The 23068-nt window shown below is 42.0% G+C and overlaps 1 protein-coding gene across 4 annotated transcripts in view; it reads left to right on the top strand.

The window, feature by feature from the left end:
* Window positions 1-15489, top strand: part of TOMM70 (translocase of outer mitochondrial membrane 70) — a 500420-nt gene extending 484931 nt beyond the window's left edge. For all 4 annotated transcript variants that reach the window (XM_078657830.1, XM_078657831.1, XM_078657828.1 and 1 more), the window contains 2 exons: window positions 3785-3907; window positions 13520-15489. In XM_078657830.1, coding sequence (XP_078513956.1) covers window positions 3785-3907; window positions 13520-13673 — 277 coding nt within the window. In that variant the 3' untranslated portion in view covers window positions 13674-15489. The remainder of the gene's footprint in view (window positions 1-3784; window positions 3908-13519) is intronic.
* The last annotated feature ends 7579 nt before the right edge of the window (window positions 15490-23068 follow it).

Below are 23068 nucleotides of genomic sequence, written 5' to 3'. Positions count from 1 at the left end.
CTTACTGTTTGGCATCTCCCGTGATAAGATTCCCTTTTTGTCAAGTGGGGTGTATTGTTCTCAATTTGATGGAGTGCTCTCTGCTCAGCCTCTTTACTCAGAACAATGCCTGTTCTTTTTGACAAGTATCTTCCTGTGGGGAATTGAATTTTGGAACTATGAGGATGCCCTTTGTGTTTTCTGCTTTCAAGACTCTCTCTAAAGAAGCAGAAATAATGCTTAAAGATGTCACTCGGAAGAGTGAGGGGATGGAAAGGGCATAGTAGTAAGAAAGAAACAAGAAGTTGAACTACTGGCTTTTCCGTCCACTACCCGTATCAGACCAAGGGAACAAGAGTCCTACTTTTTTACCCTGGGTGTGACCAAATGTGACTCCCTGGGACACAGATCCTTCCCGGTGGTACAGTTTATCCCAGTGAACATGATGAACTCTCAACCTCCCACAGAAATGTGCTTTTAAGGTCCTTGTTAGAGGGTACATACCCTGATGACTAGTTTTAGGTCATGAAAGATGACTCTGGTATTTACACCATATCCAGAGCAGCCAAAACCCCACAACTGAAGTTTCTGCCTTAACCACCACTCAATGTGTTTTAACCTCCTTCTCAACATAAGGGGACAACCACATAGCAAGCAGCGCAGTGGCATGCTGACTTTCCTGTATTGCATTTGTCTGCTATTGCTAGATCTGAACTGTCTACATTCTTGGAAGGTGATGCGTCTAAGCACAGGCACAAGAGGCCTAGCTAGTATTGTTCAGAAGGTCAGTTGTAGAAACTGCAAAGAGAAAGCACTACAGTCAAGAACTCGCATGGGGACATGAATCAGAAAATGATCAGCCCAAGAATATGGGCTAGACAGCAACATCTAGCAGAGGAGAAGATACTCAAGGACATACTAGTCAAGACATGCCAGCAGAAGAGCACAGTCCTCTTAGAGAGGAGGTTATGCCACTGACTCCTTAGCATCACACCTCTTATTTTGACACTTCACGCATACAATATCTATTCTCCAAGAACAACAGATACATCACTATTAAACTGGTAGACTATGTGGCTATTTATAAGGAGGTTTTAAAGCAACAGCAATGCTCAACATTGAATCCATTCCACCTGTTTGACACTTCCGTTATTTTTGAGAGATTGTTTTATGAAGATTTGATTCAATGGTTCCAGGTCATAGTTGTCCAGAACGCACGCTTTCCTCTGATCCATTTGGGCCTCAACAGTTTACCAAATTTACTCATGATGTCGGTTCCCAAACAATATACAGTACCCTGATCTCACCATCCTGAATTCCTCTGCAGAAAGAGAAAGGGAAGATGGACTATAAGGAAAGCTACTTTTGCCTGACATTCGCTACTTTCACAAGAACAGTTAGATTTTTCTGCTTTCTTAGGACTCTACAACAGTCATGTCCGATAAGATGGAGAGGTGTGCATAACTTTTTTCCAAGGAGTGTAGGAAACAACCCATGCAATATTAATGGAGCATTAATCCTCTTTGATGAATCTGTATATGTGACCAAGAACTTTGGATCTGGCAACTCTAGAATATTTTGATGAGCTCTCCTTAAGAGTCCTTCCTGGCCCTAATTCACATCACTGCTCTAAGGCAGAAAAAAAAGTTGAACAACACTAATATTATGTAGGCAGGTGATATTCAGCGGGTAAAGAATACAATTAAGTATGAAATCTACGTTGCGTTACTGGTGAAATGCAAGTTAATTCCCGACAACCATCTAGGAATGTGTCGGAACACAGCAGAGTGCCCACTTTCCTTAATAGAAAAACATCAGCTATATTCCCAGTAGATTAAACAACACACACTTTTCTCAATGAGACAAAGCTCCAAGACCAAAGTTCTCATTAGTCAGCATCTACCACAAGAAAGGTCCTACCACAAAATCCGTGGCAGCTTCGCTCTGCCAATACTACTCAGCACCCCATTAGAAGGGAATATTACTAACACTTGCCCTTCATTTTAGAGACTAGTAAGAAACTGAAGTTCTTCATATTACGCAGATAAAATTATTCTGCCCTCTGTCCAAATTTCCCAGATTTTGAGACCAAATCTCCTTGATAGTCCTTTGCCATGCAATCTCTTCTACAAAAAAATTTAGTAGACATGTAAAATACATTATCGAAGGTATTTCTTTTGTAAAAGTATGCCATGAATGTGGGCCGAAGATGACCGCACCGGGCATTGATTGTGACTGTAAGATGGCACTCTTACAGACCAATTCTCACTATTTAGTCTGTGTTCATAAATTCTGTTCTTATTCCAAATTGTGTTTTTAGGTCACTATCCTAAGTGGCGAGGTTTTTGAGACTCTACTCATCTGCTGTTAAGGGATATAAGAGAGAATCCCATGATGGATATGGAAAACTTGCTTACTTGTAATCCTAGTTGACAGTTATGGGTATTTTTCGGTGCTTTCCTGTGAACAAAAAGTGTAGTTCGGGATGGTCTCTGTTCAGTCATAGCTGAACTCCCTGACTGAACCTATAGGGGATGATGGGACAGTTAATCTCCAATTTTTAAAGCAGCACTGCTCATATTCACTGTTTTATTCTTGAGTTTTTTTATGTTCATATACTGTTCTTTTAAGTCAAATATATTTCGACTTGCACAGCGGAGTGTTTTCTAAAAAACTGAAATCCAAAAAGAGAGAAAATATTGCTTCATAAGGGCAGATGTTCTTGGACAAAACTACAGAGATGAAAATTAAGAATAAAGTGTATCTCAACCCCTAACAAACAAAAAAAAGCTTTGAAAAGCTGATAGATGTCTAAAAATGTTGAGCATGTACCAACTTTTTTTAAAGTAATATAAAGCGGAAAGACGCACCTGATGATCACAGATCCTTGGTCCGCAAAGCATAACAATAGCTGAAGCTAATGGGCACAGATCTGTAGTCTAGGGGCTCTGGAAAATAGAATTGTGCTTTAAGGGACATCATAAGATTTCACTCAAACCAGGATTGTCTATTACGCAGAAATCCTGTGCATCCTGTAATTTTAACTAATAATTTAAGAAGTGGATAAAATGTATTTAAGGTGTTTAAATAATATTTTTAGAAACTGATTTCTTTTTGGAAAATTTCTTTAAAGATCTTTAAGGGCAGATGTGTTCTATTTATGAGCATTTACAATGGAGAAGCCACTTCACAGTGGTCATGGAAGTTACCCTAGGGACTAGAACTGGGGAGCAGCGTTTACAACGCAACTTTTACAACGCAGTACCGTTACCACGCAACCTTTACAACGCAAGTCGTTACAACGACTTGCGCTGGGGGGCGCTCTAGGATAGGGAATAGTTAATTTACTATCCAAAACCTTCCCTACTATCCACGGGGACTGGAGTTGGAATATTAAATTAAACTATTCACAATCCAGCACCCCCCAACGCAAGTCGTTGTAACGACTTGCGTTGTGAAAGTTGCGTAGTAAAGGCATGCGTTATAAAAGCATGCGTGGTAATGACATACATCCACTAGAACTATACCAACTCACTGGTAAGTTATGTATCCACTTTAACTTTTTATTAATGTATCATTTATTGATGTGAAGCTCTTTGACAACATATAATTAGGCCTATACAATCAGTCACCGATGTATAGTATCTCTGATGGTATTTATGTCCTGCTTATCCTATTAAAAAGCTCAGTGTTCTTGTTTCTGGCATGCTTGGTAGTTATGTTTAAATGGCACTCTGAATTGTTCAAAACTCAGCTTCAGTGTGTGATTTGTCTCCTTTTAATCTACTTCTTGTTCTCTTTTCAGTTTGCTGCAGCTTCAGTGGAAGCAGGACCTGGATAAAGGATTAGAGCTCATCAGCAAAGCCATTGAAATAGATAACAAGTGTGATTTTGCATATGAAACAATGGGAACTATTGAAGTACAAAGGTTAGTTGTGTAAGCTGTAAAAGTGGTTTTGTGTATTGAAGCAGACTTGTGTTTTGGCCCTGGAAACTAACTTGGTGTACTTCTTGGCTGGCTTTTATTAGGTGGAATAGAACACAATGATATACATTTGTAAACAAATTACCATTTATACCTGTAGTAACTAACAATGTGTGAAGTTCCTGCATGCTTGAATGAGTATCTTTACTTCAGTTGGCTATCATTATTTGAACCTTGACCACATGAACAAAACATAATACATAATAAGATTGTGTACCCAATCTTTTCAAAGCGAAGCAACTTAATTGAGCTATATTACCACTCAAATTTTGTGAACATCCTGCACTGGAAGTATTTGATCCTCCTAAATTCCAATTTTACTACAGCCCTTGCACTTATGAGCTCAGAAGAAATACATTAATTGTCTGAAAATTGTAACTATGCTGTCCGCAACAGCATCTCACTGAAAAAAACATAGTTTAACTAATTAACTATAACTTGCGCCCCCCATCATACACCGCTTATGACCTCACATATTACTTTGGGCACCATGGTACTTGGAACAATATTGTTCTAATGAGTGAATCTAAAGAGACATGGATATGCCTGTCTTAGAACACTGTATGATCCAGTCTGAAATCTCCTTCGAAACCAGCATCAATACTGGCCTCACTACATAGTAATCTCACACCACTGGATGATCAGGGAAAGCAGGCTTTTGTCAGACAGAGAAAAATATTCATTGGCCCAAAGGCAGAGCGCATGTTAGCCTGTACCCTCCTGCATACACCCTCTACTCAACCACTGACTTAAAACAGAAGGCTCACATTTGAGGAGGCGGTGTGAGAGGAGCTTATGGCCTTTCCTATTTCTAGCACAAAACCCACAGGCCCAAGGAGATAGACCTCCACCATCATCAGTCATCAGCATGATCTCTTTACACCATATACGGATCTTCCAGACCCATAAGAGGAACCTGTCCCAACATATGATGATGGTAACACAACCCAGTCTAGCCATACCCAATTACCACTTTGTATCATGCAATCATCCAGTAGGCAGCCAACCACTATAAAGTAGTACTCCACACTTTCGAAAAAGTAAACTTAATTATAGAAACTCTCTCTAAAATAGAGTGCTCTGTGATACATACTGTTGCTTGAGAGCTTGCTCAGATGCTTGGCCTTCAAGGACCTGGTTAAGGCCAAGTTGGTCACTGCTAGAGTGTAGAAAAATATAAGGCTGCACCAGATAATCCCCTTTACATCATGGGCCATCTGCCACTCAATTTGCTGTTGGTCCATTCAGAAGGAAGAGGGTCCCTCCTCCTGATTAGGAAAGTAGGCAGATTGATGCTGCTGGCAAAAGGGTCATCTTGCGGGCTGAAACAACAATATATCACTTATTCTGTGAAGTTGCTGTTGCGGTACAGTGGTTTCCACTGTGAGGAATTGGGGTCAAACATCTGCTTGAGACATACCCCAAAAGAGGGAAATAACTAGTCCAGAAAGCAAAATGTATCACTAATGCAAACATTTGATGTGCACTGGACTCAGTTGACCATGCCACTGTGGGCAGTGAACACTGCATGACTCTTGGGATGGTGTTCCCACACAGTTTGGGACTCAGTTCTGCAAGTGCTGCCCATGGTCTCTGAGGGGGCCTGAGCATCCTGTCCCAGGCATGGCTAATGACAGGGATGCAGCAATGTTCACGATATGCCTTGCGGATTAGACACAACAGACTTACTAGGTAAAGCGATTGCTTTGTCGGGGGGCGCGTCATCACCACGCCAGGCTGAGGTCAACTAGCTTCTTAGGAGATAATCTCGCTTCCCTTATGGACATGCCCTTCGATGGCACTTGCCTGTTTACTGGCAAGGCAGATTCAGCGCTTGAGTGCATTAAGTAGGACCACCATCCGGTCGTGGGGTCTCTCTATGGCCCACACCAGCCCCATTCTGTCTTCCAGCTCTCCCGTAGCTATGGTAGGGCTACCATCCATATCATTTTCCACCCAGCCACCATGGCAATTAGGCTCGCCAGTCCATTTGCGGACATGACTCCCACAAGCCTTGTGAGACTGACAGCCAGAGACCTGCCCAGTCGCCACCTCCCAGCAGCAGCAGCCTCCAAAACGCCTTTAAAAGGCCCCCACAACATCACAGGCAACCGGTCAGCAGCAGGATCAAGTACCTCCTGCTCCGGTGGCAGTCCATCACTTCGGACTAATGGGTGCTCCAAATAGTTCAGCAGGGTTACAGCCTTCCTTTACAGAAACCCCGCCGCCCATGCTGCCATCCTCAAATCGGCTGACTAAGGACCTCCTCTCCCTGCTTCATCAGGAATTGCAGGCTCTCTTGGCCAAAGGAGCCACCGAGAGGGTGTCAACATCAGAAGTAGGTTGTGGTTGCTATTCTCGCTACTTTCTGGTGCCGATGGAGGATAGAGACATCCACCTTATACTAGATCTGCATCCTCTCAACTACGTCCTGATAAAGGAAAAAATTCAAAATGCTCACTTTGGCACGGGTCCTGTCTGCCCTGGACTCTAGAGACTGCATGGTAGCATTGGACTTGTAAGACTCATATTTTCATACTCTTGTCCTGCCAGCCATCAGATGTTCCCTACGATTCACAGTAGGCCACAAGCAGTTTCAAAACGCCACGCTTCCCTTTGGCCTCACCCGCTCTTCTCTATAGTTCACGAAAGTGATGGCAGTGTTTGCAGCCCATCTGCGGAGGTCAAGGATTCCATTCTTCTCCTTCTTGAAGACTGGCTGTTGAAGGTGGGCTCACCTCAGGTTGTTCATCATCCACCTCCTACATTTACTGGGGTTCTCTGTCAACATGCCGAAGTCACACCCGACTCCTTCTAAGATGCTCCTTTTTTTCATCAGAGGCATCCTGTTGAATGGATTCCTGTACCCCTTCCCACCAATACCACTCCATCAACCCCACCCCCCCAAACGAGTTCTGAAGAACAAGGAGGACAGATAGGGCTCATCCTTGTGGCTCCCAATTGGGCATGGAGAGTATGGTACTCCGAACTCCTGAGCATGGGCATCAGTCGTCTCATCCGGCTGCATGAGTTCTGCACCTGACCCGCGCCTGCTACGCCTTCATGCATGGAGAGTGAGCAGTGACAGTTGAGAGTTTTCGATCTTCCTCCCTAAATCTGTGAGGTATCTTGGCAGTTAAGTGTCCCTCCACAAAGACCGTATACGCTTGTATTGGAACGTTTGTGGCTTAATGCACAGTTCCATGTTTAAACTGTGCTAACTGTCATAACATTATGAAGGGTACGAACATTTGTCATCCTATGAAAGGTCATAAAATACCCTTAAGAGTAAACGCCACATGTGACACTACCAACATAGTCTATCTTTTGAAATGCCCGTGTGGCAGTGTTTATGTTGGTCACACAGAAAGAAAATTAAAAGTGAGACTCGCGGAACACAAAAGCAACATCAGGACTCATTCTTCAAAATCAACAGTGGCAACACACTTTGTTGAAAAACACCATAATATCAACCAACTGAGAGCTTGCGTATTGGAAGTTATACCAAGAAAAGAAGGAGCGTTGAATTAAAAAAACCTTTTGAAAAGAGAAAATTACTGGATTTATAACCTTTGTAGCCTGAAGCCCAATGGTTTGAACGACAGAACGGAATTTACTTGTTACCTATGACATTGCTGATAACTGCATAAGTTTAACGTTATGGGTTTATTGTGAACATATTGCAAATGTGATAATTGAATGAAAGCGAGCACGCGCGCATAGGAGCCACGATTGTTCCACTCCTCCAGTCATTTGACAGTACCTGACATAGAGTTAATTCAGAGAGATTTCTAGATCAGTGGTTTTGAATAGTTAAAGTTATCGCAATTTGAATTAAGTAGAAAAAAGTAAACTGAACATAAAGCGCATGCGCAACCAACGCGGCGGTAATCACCATTCATTGCAGCGAAAGCGTAGCAGAACGACCTCGCGCGGCGAGCGGAATACACTTTTCTTTAACCAGGTGAGAAATGGCGGCTATACGCGAAGTTGGAACAGACGAGGGGTCACCCATGAAAGAAAGTATGTAAGTCCTTCTAGGCGCTGACCTTAAAAGCGTAACGCTTAGTTTAGATCGACAGGAGGTTCCATTTTTGGATACCGTCACCTAAAGAGTTTAATGCACCAGCACGTTAACCGCATATATTACCCGGGCCATGTTAACGCATTTTAGATGTAAATTTACTAAATGTTTTTGCAGCGCGAAAAAGACTCAGAAATCAAACCTGTTAGTGATACACTGTATGTTTTGTTTATGTTTAGACATTCCCTGACGAAGGTGTGATTAAACACCGAAATGCATTGGAACTAAGGATTGTTACAAAACGTGAACAAAGAGAAAAGTGAATTAAACAAGATTTGAAGTGAACTTTATTGAATTGTTTTTTTACGTTTCAAGTGAACTTGCACAGTTAAACAGAGCTGGAGATCACAGCACATAATACTGGTGCCACGGGAGACACACTTATGGTTATTAGGTGTGCAGCTTGATGTATTAACATATACACTCCAGGAGGGGAGTGATTCCCATGAGCACAGTCGATATTATTTGAATTTAGGCGGTGCACGTCCCATTAACCAGAGGCTTAATGCACTGACCAACATGTTGACTCCCTTGTCCGAAGTGTTGCTGTTTGTTTAGTCTTTAGTCCAGTTAAGTCCTTGCTCTGGGCACAGTTAAAGGATTTCTTACAACCATCTATTCCTTTTTGCGGTAGCCGGATCAGCCCTCCCTGTTCAAGTCACTTGTTGTGACACGTTTTCTGTAAGGTCTCCAACATATGTTTCCACCTAAGCTTTTTGTTATGCCCCAATGGTACCTTAATTTAATTTTAATTTTAAGTGTTCCCCCTTTGAACCCATGCTTAGTTAATCCCCCTCACACTTCTCATGATCAAGGCAGTCTTCTTGGTGGCCATAACATCGGCCGGGGGGGGGGTCTGAGAGCTGCATGCATTTTCAGTTATCCTCCATACACCAACTTCTTCCCAGACAAACAGAATCTCCGTGCCTCCTTTTTGCCGAAGGTGGTGCCACCTTTCTACATCAGCCAACACATAACACTGCCTACCTTCTTTGCTCCATCTCACCCCTCCAAACAGGAGCAGAGACTCAACCCCTTGGATCTGAAACATGCGTCTTTCTACATTGATCGCACCAAAGAAAACCATTTTGACGATAAGCTCTTTATTGGGTTCACTGAAGCAAAAAGGGGGATATCAGTGCAGAAACTGACCATTTCCAGATAGATTGTACTTTTCAATGAAATCTGCTACACAATGACCAAAAAGCAACCCACTGAAGGATTGCAGGCTCTTTGCTCCAAAGTCAAAGCTGAGACCACTATGTTAGCTTGTGGAATCCTTGTCCTGGATATCTGTCAGGCTGCTACATGGACTTCTCTGCACACATTTACTAAAAACTATTGACTTGACAGTCAGGTCCTTCATGACGGGCACTTTGCCTGTTGGTAATCCAGGACTTTGTAGTCTGAACCAATTGCAGACTCACCTCCGGGGAGGTAATGTTTGGTATCTATTGTAATGAGGAATCTGCAGGTAGAAGTCTCGGTCAGATGAACAAGTTACTTTCCTTCAGTAACTCCTTATCTGGTAGAGACTCTGTCCATCTGCAGATTCCTTACCATCTCTCAAAACCACCTTGTTTCTCCTCACTGGTCTTCTACCTAGTTTCTGCACACTGGTAAATCAGCCTTCTGACGGAGAGACGTGCTTCTAGCATGGAAAAGTCATGTAAAGAAACTGATGTGAACACGCTATGGAGGCACCTATATAGGTATCACACACGTCCCATATGGTACGGCTGACGCAGAGCCAATTGGCTCTACATACTGGGTAAATACGTACTTCTCATAATTTTCCGAATCCAGTCTGATGGCTGGAGAATTATTCTAAGGTAAGATATCGTCTGCTTTTAAGGTTAAGGTTTTACCAAAGGTAAGTAACTTGTTCATTTTTTCCTGTGTAAAGCCCAGACTCTGCATCAGTAAAGGGACTCAAGTTTTCAGAAATCAGTGGTTCAGTTGAATGAGGGTCATTTTTCCAAAGATTTTCCATTTGAAGGCAGTTAAAAAAAGAAAATCATAGATACAGGGGTTCTCCCTAGAACCCTTCTAAAAAAATAAGGATGTATGTTGCTTCCTTCCATGATACGAAAGTTTTACCTCCATGTACAACTGTATGTGCTAATACAATTAAATAAGATCCCCATGTTTTCCTCCTCTCTATAATGTAATCTGGATTTACCATATCTAGCCTTGGGGGCTTTACTCATGGACTAAAACTTAGTTGCTTGGACTGCTTTGCTTAAGGTGAACAAAAGTAGTTATGTGGACTTGTTCACGCACCATAAGATTCTGGTCTTGGTTGAAATAAAGATCACTGATCTAATCGAACTAAACTTGGCTGTAAATATGAGAATCAATAATATGAACACTTATGGTAGTCCATTTGGATGTCTTTCAAAAACATCTTCTGTACCTTGTCTCAGCAACATGTTGGTTGTGAATGTGTAGGTGCTTCACAAAGCACTAAGTTGCTAAATAATTTTGTCAGTTGGCAGCTAACGGCTAAACCAATCTAATTTTAGTTCAGCTGGATAGGACCCTTGGAAGGCCTTATCTCATATGCAGAAACATGTGAGGGTACAACCCCCATTGTGTGTGTGCAGGCTCTCATATTATTTTTTCCCCTTCTGCCTTACGATTTTTCTCATTGCTTAATAAGTCTACTATATATATTGCCTAAGGGGCTGAGAGTGCAGGGACACTTGTAGATTTCCTTGTTGTATGATATTTACGTAAACCTTTCCAACATTTCTCTTGGTTCTACTCCTCACCAGTACAATGTAACAGGATCTCTGCATGATGGTCCTGGTAGCATTCGCGTGTCCTGACCATACCGTTAACGGACAAATGGTGTATGTGAGTAGATACTCCGATACCATTCAAACAGTACTGTCCATTACTAACCAGGCGGATGCACATATGTGAAAATGGTACATATTTCCCAGGCAGTAAGTGTGACTGTCTTTTGTTAATACTGATGAGACTGTGATAGCATGCCATGGCTTTTAATTTGATCATCAGCGAAAAGGACCCTTTAGGGCATTATTTCTTGTTATTTTTGTGCCTTGCAAAAACTTTTGGGCATATATTGTCGCTTGAGCAAAACATCTGTCAGCTCTTGCTTTAATAATGGACGTAATAATAATAAGCTACAAAGTTCATCTTAAAGGCTCTGAATAATCTACTTCTGCTCTAGGTATCTAGGCAATTATCACCAATTTGAGTTTTGGGCTTACAAAATCTTCTTGCATTTTCCGATTGAGAGCAGGAGTGTGAAAACCACAGAACCAAACTACTACATAATTCACTATATAGATACACGAGCTGTCCTGGAGGGTGGTTTCTCTTAAGACCTCAACATCTCCCTGTTCTAACCAGCCAACTCAGGCAGACAGTGCAACGTTACACCAGACAGTGTGGCTGCTGAGGACTAAGAATTATAAACAATCTTCCAGAGGACTTTGATACGTATTCTTCGTAGTGGATTATGATCCCTCTGCTCCAAGGCCTTGAAGTGGAAGAGATTCTGCATATGAACATAGATGAATGGCCATGACCCGATTTATGCCCCTAGAACAGATCCTATTTTATGTTTTGCACCTGGCGAAATCCTACCTTTTAAATAGTCTTCAAATGTCATTTACCTAGCTGCAGCTTCTAGATATCGAAGGCGCCTAACTATGTAGACTATTGTAAAATAATTCACGAGAAGATGAGTTCAAGCCTGTCCTCCGGTGGCCAAATCAATTCCAATTTGAGGTCTAAATATGTTAGCCCTAATGTAAAACCCATTTGAACTAATTAACTAAACATCCATGGGGAGGAGCTGTACTGTTGGAAATAAATTCAACATGAAGGGTTGGAAAGATGCAAGTACTTAATATCAAAGACCCACACCTGGAATTTTGTAAAGATTGAGAAATTTGCAATACATTCTAATTGTGCCCACTCACCTCAACCAAGAGGTTCTTCTGCCTACTTTTTTTTCTCCAAAGCCTTTCTTGATTGTGGAATATCCCATTGCTTAGTCAAGTGACTTCTCAAGTTTTATTTAGATTGAAAAAAGAACCTTTGGATGTTAAATCATTTGTTCTTTGTCTGCTGACTGTTCAAAAGGTCAAACCTAACAAAACAATGTTTTGCACATAAGGATACATTTTGTATATGATTATGCACACAAGTAAAGGAGAAAAGCCCCATCAGGGGAAGGGAAAATATCCCTGTCCTTTTTATTGGTGTATCATTAATCAACATTTGTAAGGATGCAACCTGGGATACAATGATCAACTTTGTGAAACAGTACTGCCTTGATGTGCAGACAGAGCTAGAAAGTGAGATAGGAGGTGCTAACAAATTTCTTCTGTTAAGTCGGGCCTCATTTCCTGTATTTCGGTTTTGTAGTTTGGCAGCTTTCTAGTTATCATTCAAGCATGTGAATCTATGAACCATCCAGTGCTGGATAAATCAAAGCAATTTACCTGTAACTACAGTTAGAGTACTCCAACTTTGGTCTCTTCTATGTATACAAATATCCCCACCCAACCCTTCCCTTCCATTCGTGAGGCTTGGTATTCGTAGTCTTCCTTTAACCTTTGCTTTGAAACTGTTAAGCAACTGAAGCCTTACTGGGGGAGTGGGGCTCAAAGAGCCTCATGGGCAAGAATGTGAACCATACAGTGAGGCGGATAAGGTTGCACTATGAGTAACTGTGTTTGATCCTCTGGGCTAATCCATATTATTGACGCAGATTTCTGATCTGACAATGGCAATTAATTCAAGGACGTCCGTGTTTAAAAAATAACGAAGCAGGAGTACTGTATGTATAGACATAAACTTTTTTAACTTAATTTGCTCAGATATATCTGAAAACAATATCAAAACCTGTTTACTTAATGGTTATGCTGTTCAGACTCTTCCTCCCAAAATATACTGCTCTTCAAATTTAGGCTAGTGCTATATAAAAAACAATTAGTAGGAATTTTCATTCTTTGATACTCTGTGATCCACGTAGACCCTCTTTCAAAAATGTGGGGAATAAGATCAGCTGGATTTGAGACATGATTTGGCTAACCATGTGAAACATGGCCTTTAATTTGTTTCCCATGCTTTGACATGGTTTCCACATTCCTCTTCTAAATGTTTTTAAGTTGGCACTGGAAAATGTCCTTTGATATTAATTGTGCTACCAATATTAGAGGCAAATAATATTGTTAGTCACTGTTCGGATATTCACTACTACGCTCCCATGCCTTATTGTACTATATCTCCCACAGAAAGCTGGTTGATCATAAAAAGTAAATTGCAGTAAAGTTGCTTTTCTTTTTTTAATGTGTTTTCTCTTGCTTATTAGAACTAGAAGAACGAAGTGTGTGTGTGTGTGTGTGTGTGTGTGTGTATATATATAAATATATATATATATATAATGCGTAAAATGGAATTAGTCTTGACTTTGTTGTTTTTTTTTTCAGGGGAAATCTTGTTAAAGCTATTGACATGTTTAACAAAGCAATCAACCTTGCCAAGTCAGAAATGGAGATGGCCCATCTGTATTCATTGTGTGATGCTGCCTATGCCCAGACGGAAGTTGCAAAAAAATATGGATTAAAACCCCCTACACTGTGAACAAGGACAAGATAGAAACAAAAAGAATGATGACCCTGTAAGAAAAGTTGATACTTTTCAATCAGACCAAGATACACTGTTACACAGCAGCAAAGTGGAGGGACTTTGATTTCCGATTGGTGGTGTTTGTCATTCGTTGCTTCAGATTGATGTTACGGTGTTGTGGGGTATGGTTGTTAAAACAGTTGGTTAGCTTCTACTCCAAAGGAAATATTGCCCCAGTAGGGTTGAGACCTGAAAAGTATGTTGCTTCGGGGGCTCAAGTATATTTTGGTCAATCAAATAAAGACTTTGTTGTCTTCCCACTTACTGCACTGTTGTGAATGTGATCATAATGTGGATAACATGTTTTTTTATACACAAAATAGAATTTGCAGCATATGCGGTTTGTTAAAGTTAACATGGACAAGTGCTGTAAAATACATTTCTTTTATATACTACTGATTTCAGAAAGATTGTTTTTAGTTTTTACAGAAGACACAATTGCGTACAGCTGATTTTTTTTTCTGTTTGAAGTCCATTTGCAAGCCGAGAACCATGTAAAAATAGTAATCATTTATTTCCTCTTTCCTCTACCGGACTGTTAATTAAACTCTCTTTAGCAGTTGGGGTGAGGTCAGAAGAAATCTCCAAATAGGTCTGCAAATGAATTGTCATTCTGTAGCGTCGCATATACAGTTGGATGTTGTTGTGAGCAGGTAAGATTTTAGATACTCTCCAACAGTTGTACCTCATCCTTTTTGTGCATGTTTGATTGGTACTTGACCACCCATCTCTCTTCACCCCACCGTCTCTAAACATCCTGGTAATTGATGCGTCAGTGCAGAGCAGCAGCATCAATGTACATATCAAGAGGATTTATTAATTCCTCCTATGCACTACTGTTTATTTTGCTTACATTTCTCCTACTGGCCACTTCATTGCTCCTTTCTCTGGAAATAGTATCATCTATCTAGATCTTTTTATGTGACCAAAGCAAAATTGTTAAAATATGCATTCTGACTATTGCTGCTGCTTTCACCAAATTCTAGGATTGACTCGTTTTGAATATTTCATACAATGGAATGTAGTGAAAATTAAAATTACAATGGTAAGAACTTAGAGTAACCGAATCATTGAGCATGTATACTTTGGTGAATGCACTTTAACCATTTTTATCCACTTACAAATATTGTGTCTTGCAACTGTATGTTGTCTAAGCTGATATTTGTTTACTGCTTCATAATAATTTTAAGTTACTCTGTGAAGCAGAGTACAACTAAAGTTAATTTGTTAAACTATATCTCATATGTATATTCGAAGTGACAGAGGTTCCAGTAGGGACAGACCTGTAGTAGCATGTACAATACAACATATAGGGTGACTTAAGAACTGTTTTTCTGTATCTGTAAATCTTACAGCTATATTTGAGAAATAGCCATGGGCTACAAAACCACATTGTGGTGTCTGGTAACTACATGGAAATGAAGGGATCCTAAACAAGTGAATACCAAGATTTCTCATCACTGAAAAAAACCTATACAAGCAATAGGATTTGAGTGATAAAACAAATAATATAGACTTAACTGTCTTGCCTTTGATTTTTATGCATGGCCTGATCTACATAAAGTTAAGTTTAAAATTTGTTCCTCTTCCCAGAAAATAAAAATGTTAAACCGAGAAAGCATGTGCTGTTTCTTTATAGCATTCCAAATCATTGTGGACTGTTGCCTGTTCTTTACATATTTGAAGCTGCACTACAATATGCATTTGTCTGCATCTTTCTTTTGTAAATCTTTCAGATGTAAATTCAGAAAATAAATGATATTCAAGTATTCTTTATTGTGATTATGTAGTTTTTTGTAAAATGTTGAGAAGTTAAGATTTAGACTAGAAGCTTATTGATTCTGGTTATTTTTGTAGCCCGATTTGAAACTTGAGGGTAGTGGAGTGCTTTACAGAAAAACAGCAAGGGGATGCATCACAAGAACAAAGTAACAATAGGGTCGGTCTTCAACATATGTACTGCATGTTTACTAAGGTTTTTAATTTGAAATATTTTTTGATTTTAGTTTAAAGTTCAATAGAGCTTCAGGCGTCTCTTCTGTGGCAAATCATGTAATGCAGAAGAGTAAAATACTATTTTCTATTCTAATTAGCCGTGTCGAGCAGGCCGGCCTCAGGGGCGCTGCCCTTGAGTGGATCACTTCCTTTATCTCGAACCGCACTCAAGCGGTTCGCTTAGGGCCTTTCACTGCTTCAAGAACCACCTCCACTTGTGGGGTCCCACAGGGATCCTCACTTTCCCCTTTGCTTTTCAATTTGTATCTGCGCCCCCTCCTTCACCTCCTAAAACAATTCAATGTCACAATCTTGAATTATGCTGACGATTTACAGCTAATTTTCCCTCTGAATACTCCTGATTCAGTCGCCCACTTTCACCAAACTATGCTTATGATACAACGCTGGATGAGCTTAAACCACCTCAAGCTCAACCCGGGTAAAACCGAGTTAATTCTTCCCGGGGACAGCAGTATCAGCTGGGGCCCTCATTATTGGCCTTTGAGCCTTGGTCCTGCCCCAGTCCCTGCTTCTTCAGTGAAGATCTTGGGTGTTACACTTGCATCGGATCTTTCATTAAAAGCTCAAGTCGGAGCAGTTGTTTCTGCTAGTTTTTACCAGATTAGGAAAATAAAAAAGATTGCACAATTTCTGACATACTCCGCCCTTATCCAGGTCACCATCGCACTGGTACTCTCCAGGCTGGACTTTTCTAATAGTCTGTACCTGGGCCTTCCATCTGGCCTTTTAAAAAGACTCCAACTAGTGCAGAACCAGGCAGCCAGACTTGTTCTTAAACAACCTAGGCGGTGTTCCATCAGGCCTGGCCTAGAACAATTACACTGGCTGCCTGTATCTCAAAGAATCATGTTTAAGTCCGTCTGTATCATATACAAGAGTCTACAAAACATAGGGCCTCAGTTCATCAATCAGTTGGTCTCCAAATACAAGCCCACTCGCAATCTTAGATCCATCAATAAAGACTTGCTGGTTGTTCCCTCTTACAGGAGAAAGCGTCAGGGCGGCAGCTGTTTCCATTACTTAGCTGCTGTCCTATGGAACTCCCTACCACTTTCCCTTCGGCTCAGCCCAGACTTTCTAACTTTTAGACGTTCTTATAAAACTTGGCTGTTCAGACAGGCTTATTTTCAGTAAGTTGTTGTGTTAGGTTCCTACTTCAACAGCGCCATGAAGCCCACGGGCGTACGTGCGCTTTACAAAAAAACCCTAACATAACATAAGAAGTAAACAGGAGTAGGTGGCTACTGAGTTAAAGACTGGAGTTTACTAATCTGGGATAGAGTTTTCAAAAGTAATAATAATTTTACCCAACTTGGTTTCTGAGGTAGATCTTAAAATTCCTGTGCTTCTTTTCATGGAAGCTACACACATTTTCTTTGAAGAGGAGTTTGAGACCAAATACTTTCTTTTCCATCTGACACATTTTTTAGGTCTCTATTGAAGGAGCCTGATTTTCTCCTCGACAGTTTTCAACTAATGCTTGGGGCTACCTTTGAGGGATGGTAAATACATTATATTTTATGGGGTTAATTAAAACCTTTAAAATTGATCAATCATGATCATGTCATTAAAATTTAAATGAATCATTTAAAAACAAAGGGGCACTCCTTCAAAACAGAAAGGTACGATCACCTTTAGTCTGAATACACATGTACCATGACATTTAGATCCATCATAATTAGCAAGGCAATACTACATACACTAGTAATCCATACAAATGTATTTTGGGCACATCACATTTCTACAAACTGCGCACAACCCATAGTATTTCAGAAATCTAACAAATAAGGAATTGTAAACTACTAGACCATGAGTTTCCAGTTTGCCAAATGCTCAATTTTCTGAACATCAGAAACCTGCTCTGTTTTTTGAGAGGAGAAGGAAAGTGAGCAACAAACAACATGCAGCATTTTCATTTTTTGCTATACATGCTGCAATTTCTTTTTTTATAACACATTTTATCTGATAAAGGAAATGACGGCACATGGTCCTTCCGATTAGTCAGTTATGGACTCTGGGGTACAAATAATGGTATAGAAACCACATGTAATGGCTACCTCAATGAACAGTGCATGATTTCTTCACTCAGTGTGTCCTATCCTTTGTACAGGTGCATTTCTTTTATGCGTGAGGTGTATCGAGGAGCCAAGTTCGCTCGCCTTTGTGAATCAGCCCTATAATGGAGAGTGAAATCAGCTTACTTGGTCATCTTAGACTTGTGATCATCCTTAATAATCAGACATTACATTTCATTTCTCATTACACAAAACCTTAATAACACAATTACACAAGCACCTTAAACCTCAATGGTAACAAATAGCAGATAAGCAGGCAATAATTCAAAGAATGGCAACATATAAAAAGGGGGACATTTGAGTCAAGTGTGGGGGTGGTAAATCTGCAACAGGTCTTGGTAGATTTCTGGTTTGTTTCTTGTTGAAGTTGGGGTGAGGTAGCCACCGGGCAACATTCTATGAATATTTCAACACAATGTATGTTAACACTTCTTCCTGTTCTGGAGATCTCTGGCGAAAAAGAGTGTTCGAGGCATATGAGCTGCAGATTACACACTGTGCATAGATGGCCACCTAGTGTTGGGCATGGATGTTTGCAGTTTGTTTCTGTCCTGGAAAGTCTTTGGAAGTCACGGGATAGGTGACTCTTCCTTTGGATCATACTGCGCATGGGCATCGGCTCCATCCCCAGATTGGTTTTTTTCCGCCACCGGGCTCGGATGTCTTTCCTGCGCTTCGTGTTGGAACTGATTTCCTTCGGCGCGCAATCATCAAAACTTCAATGATATTATTTCAAACGCGTTTCCAGTCAAGGCTAATCTCCAATTTCAAAGTCTTCGATTACAGTCGTCGACGAAGGCCTTCAGGCCCACCTAGGCCTCGACTCGCAGCTCATGGAAAGGACAATATTTAAAAAGTGTCCTCAATATGGGTCGAAGTTTCCCCACACCGATCTACATGAGGTGTGTAACCTTTGCCTCTCACAGGAGCACAAGCCCAAAGACTGTTCGGCTTGTGCCTCTTTCCACCCCAAGAAGACGATTCGGGACCGACGAGCTCGAAGAACAATGGCTCGCTCGTCAGCTTCGATCCCAGACGACATCTTCCAAGAAGGCGTCGACGTCCCAGAACAGGAGCAAAAACACGGAGTCGACAGCAACTCCAAGGCAGAAGATTCCGAAGTTGAGGGCATCACTCCAGCACAGAGAGTCGTAAGTAAGAACGTCGACCCCGACCCTGCCTCGACACCTTCCAAAAAATCTTCGGTCACCCCCTCGCCATCTGGCTCAGGTGCACACAGAGAAACTGCTTCCCATGCCCTGCATTCAAGCTCGGCAAAGAAGCCATCCAAGCCTTCAGGCGACTCGGGCTTGAGTCAGCCTGCCTCCGGTGCCGGTGCACACCAACCGGCACCAAAAAGGACACCATCTTATTCCTCCACTCCAGCACCTAAACACTTGGCGCCGAAAACTGGTGCACCCTCCTCTGCACCGAAACCTCGGCCGGCTCTCATGCTTCAGATTAGAAAAAACCCTTGGAGCCGAATAAACATTCGGACCCGAAAAAACCATTGAAGCCGAAAAAACCATTGGAGCCGAAAAAACCTTCAGAGCCAAAAACCTCATTGGAACCGAAAAAACCATTGGAACCAAAAAAGACTCCATCGGCTAAAGACACTGTCCAACAACAAGTTCCAAAGACGAAAGATGATCACACAGGATCGGCCTCCTGCAGAGGAATTATTTCATCCAGACCCTGCACAAAAGACTTTAGTAAAAAATCCAAAGACTGGTCGACTAACTCAAAGTTCTAAAAAACGACCATTGGACACACCTACACCTGCTCCTCATCCTAAAAAGGACATTGCAACCTCTCCTCTAAGAATACCTACTCCTCTTCCTCCCTCTCCTCTTCCTCATATACCCTCACCGCCTACTTCCCTGCCACCTCACTCCCCTATACCACATGATGATAACAGGGATGACGCCTCTGAAATAGAAGGTGGTGCAGATAGTGAGCCACCAGATCCTTCTAGTCCTCCAGGCTCACCTGACCCTTGGGATGATTATAGCATCCCAGACGTCCCTAATGTCCCTCAAGACGACATATATTCCTCTAGGCCTTCCCCACCAGAAGACACTATGGCGTTTAATCAACTAGTACAAAGGGCTGCACAATACCATGGGTTAGACCTACATACTGACCCCGTAGACGAAGACTTCTTAATGGATACCATTGAAAACGCACAAAGATCCACGTCAATTTTACCCATGCTTAAAGGGGTTATTAAGCATGCTCCTAAAGTCTTCAAAGACCCAGTGAGAGCTCGAATCATTAACCCACAAATTGAGAAGAAATATAAAGCTGCCCCTTCAGATCCAGTCTACATTAAAGGGCCTGCACCATTAGACTCCTTTGTAGTATCGAATACACGCAAGAGAGCAAATTCGCAAACATCAGGCGAAGCTCCTCCACCAGATAAAGAGTCTAAGCTCCTTGACACATCAGGTAAAAGAACTGCGTCACAGGCAGCAAACATGTGGCGTATTGCCAATACCCAAGCATTATTAGCAAGATATGACAGGGCAAATTATGATGACTTAGAATCAATAATGCAGCACCTCCCCGACAAATACAAAACCAGGGCAAATAAGCCTATACAAGAGGGTAAACGCATCACAAATACCTCTATTCGTTGTGCACTAGATGCAGCAGACACTGCCTCAAGGGCAATCAATACCAGTGTCCTAATACGTAGACACGCTTGGCTACGCATCTCAGGGTTCAAGCCTGAAGTACAAAGTGCCATACTCAACCAACCTTTTGATGAGCAACACTTATTTGGGCCTGCTGTGGACGTATCTCTTGAAAAAATGAAAAAAGATACGGACACAGCCAAATCTATGGGAGCCTTGCAGTCGCAAGCTCCCAGACGCTCCTTTCGCAGCTCACCTTACAGAGGCACCAACAGGGGATACTCTTCAGACAGCCCCTCAACTTCGTACAAAGCCCCCACACAATTCACCTATAGTAGGGGCTACCAAAGAGGCGGTGACCGAGGTAACAAGAATAAGGGCAGAGGCAAAACAAACCACTCCCGCTCTGCCTTCACCCCTGCCCAATGACTTCCCTCCCCTTCCCCACCACATTCCACTCCAGTCGGGGGAAGGCTACAACAATACCTGCCAGCCTGGACAAACATCACATCAGACAGGCGGATGCAGAAAATAATTCAGTCAGGTTACTGTCTAGAACTAACATCAACCCTCCCAAACCTACCAACCAAACAGCGTCCAATGTCACAAGAACATTTGATACTGCTCAGACAAGAGGTAATATCCCTCTTCCAGAAAAATGCAATAGAATTACTTTCACTGCATCAGCAAAACAGAGGAGTGTACTCCCTGTACTTTCTAATTCCAAAGAAAGACAGATCTCTAAGGCCTATTCTAGACCTCAGACCCGTAAACCTGTACATACAATCAGACCACTTTTATATGGTCACACTCCAGCAGGTCCTTCCTCTACTGGTACAAAACGACTTCCTTGCCACTATAGATCTCAAGGTCGCCTATTTCCACATTCCTATCCACACAGCGCACATAAAGTACCTCAGATTTGTGCTGGACGGTCAGCACTATCAATTCAAAGTACTCCCATTCGGAGTCACAACAGCGCCAAGGGTGTTTACCAAATGCCTAGCAGTAGTAGCAGCACACCTAAGAAGACAGTACATTCATGTCTTCCCATATCTAGACAACTGGCTCATAAAAGCCAGCTCATACAGACAGTGTGTACAAAACACTCACACCACTATTCAACTACTGCACAACCTAGGCTTTACAGTAAACCACACCAAGTCCCATCTGCAACCATCCCATGTACAACAATATCTCGGCGCTACAATAAACACCGAATTAGCACTAGCTTATCCTTTTCCTGCCAGGATAACAAGTGTACAAACTCTTCTAACAGAATTCCAACCGCAACACTCCCTTCCAGCTCGAGTGTTCATGCAACTCATAGGAATGATGGCATCTTCCATATTCATAGTACCTCATGCAAGACTACAAATGCGTTCACTTCAGGAGTGCTTAGCACGTCAATGGAACCAGGCTCAAAGTCAATTAACAGACCTAGTGTTGGTAGACAGTCAGACTCATCGTTCTCTGCAATGGTGGAATACCAAAAGCCTTTACAAGGGCCGACCGTTTTTAGATCCAGTTCATCAAATAGTCATGACAGCGGACGCATCGCTCTCCGGCTGGGGAGCTCACCTACTGCATCACACCATGCAAGGCAGGTGGACACCGCAACAAAAGTTACTCCACATCAACCACTTGGCGTTATTAGCTATATTTCTAGCCCTAAAAGAACAACACTGCTCAGAAGAAACGCACCACAGAGGAGCGATACTGGACGCAATCATTGCGGACAGAAACATTATCACTATTGACTATATCATTCCAGTAGACTGGTCAGATCATCACATTATTCTTTTCCATATCAACCAACCAGCCCTAACTCAACCCACAAAACAAGCTCCTCCCAAATGGGTCAGGAACACTGCTCAAGTCCCACGGACCAAACTTGAGGAAGAACTAAGCACGCTGTTCCCGAGCACGACGGAGCACCTCTCAACCACAGATCTCACATCGCTCTACCATTCCAACATGTCGTCCACCTTCGACCACCTGGCACCCTTGAAACTAAAAAAAAACCAGAAACACCCCCTCCAGATCTCGATTCACCTCTGACATCAATGATGAAAGAAGACATCTCAGATCCCTGGAAAGAATCTGGAGGAGCAATCCCCCCTCCCTCCACCGCGATCAACTCAAGGCAGCACGCAGAAACTACAATAAGCACACCAAGAACTAAAAGACATCTTTTTTCTGCTCCGCTCTAGACCATGCAAAAAACCGACCCAAAGAACTCTTTAACATCATCAGAAGCCAAACATTCAAACCGACTACATCCGAGTTAGTGGCCTCCAAAGAACAATGCGACAACTTTGCCAGCTTTTTCAACAAAAAAATCGCCAAGATCGATCTCTCTCCCAGCACCAATCCCTCCTTTCATAGGGAGACAAAGACGCCAGCAATGATGGTCAGCACCCCCCAGTGAACCCACCTACTCACTGGTCCGTCTTCACTCCCATTCAGGAACAGAGATAGTCAATCTGATCGCCAACGCCAAACCATCATCCCACTCCCTAGATCAGCTTCCAACAAACCTGGCCAAAGACCTGAAACACATCCTAGCCCCAATTTGGTGCAAGATCATCAATAGCTCGCTGAGCTCGGGAACTATCCCTGA

This window comes from Lissotriton helveticus, chromosome 8 (genome assembly GCF_964261635.1).
Source record: "Lissotriton helveticus chromosome 8, aLisHel1.1, whole genome shotgun sequence".
Lineage (NCBI taxonomy): Eukaryota > Metazoa > Chordata > Amphibia > Caudata > Salamandridae > Lissotriton > Lissotriton helveticus.
Note: the sequence above shows the minus strand (reverse complement) of the source record. Positions and strands in the feature narration are given on the sequence as shown.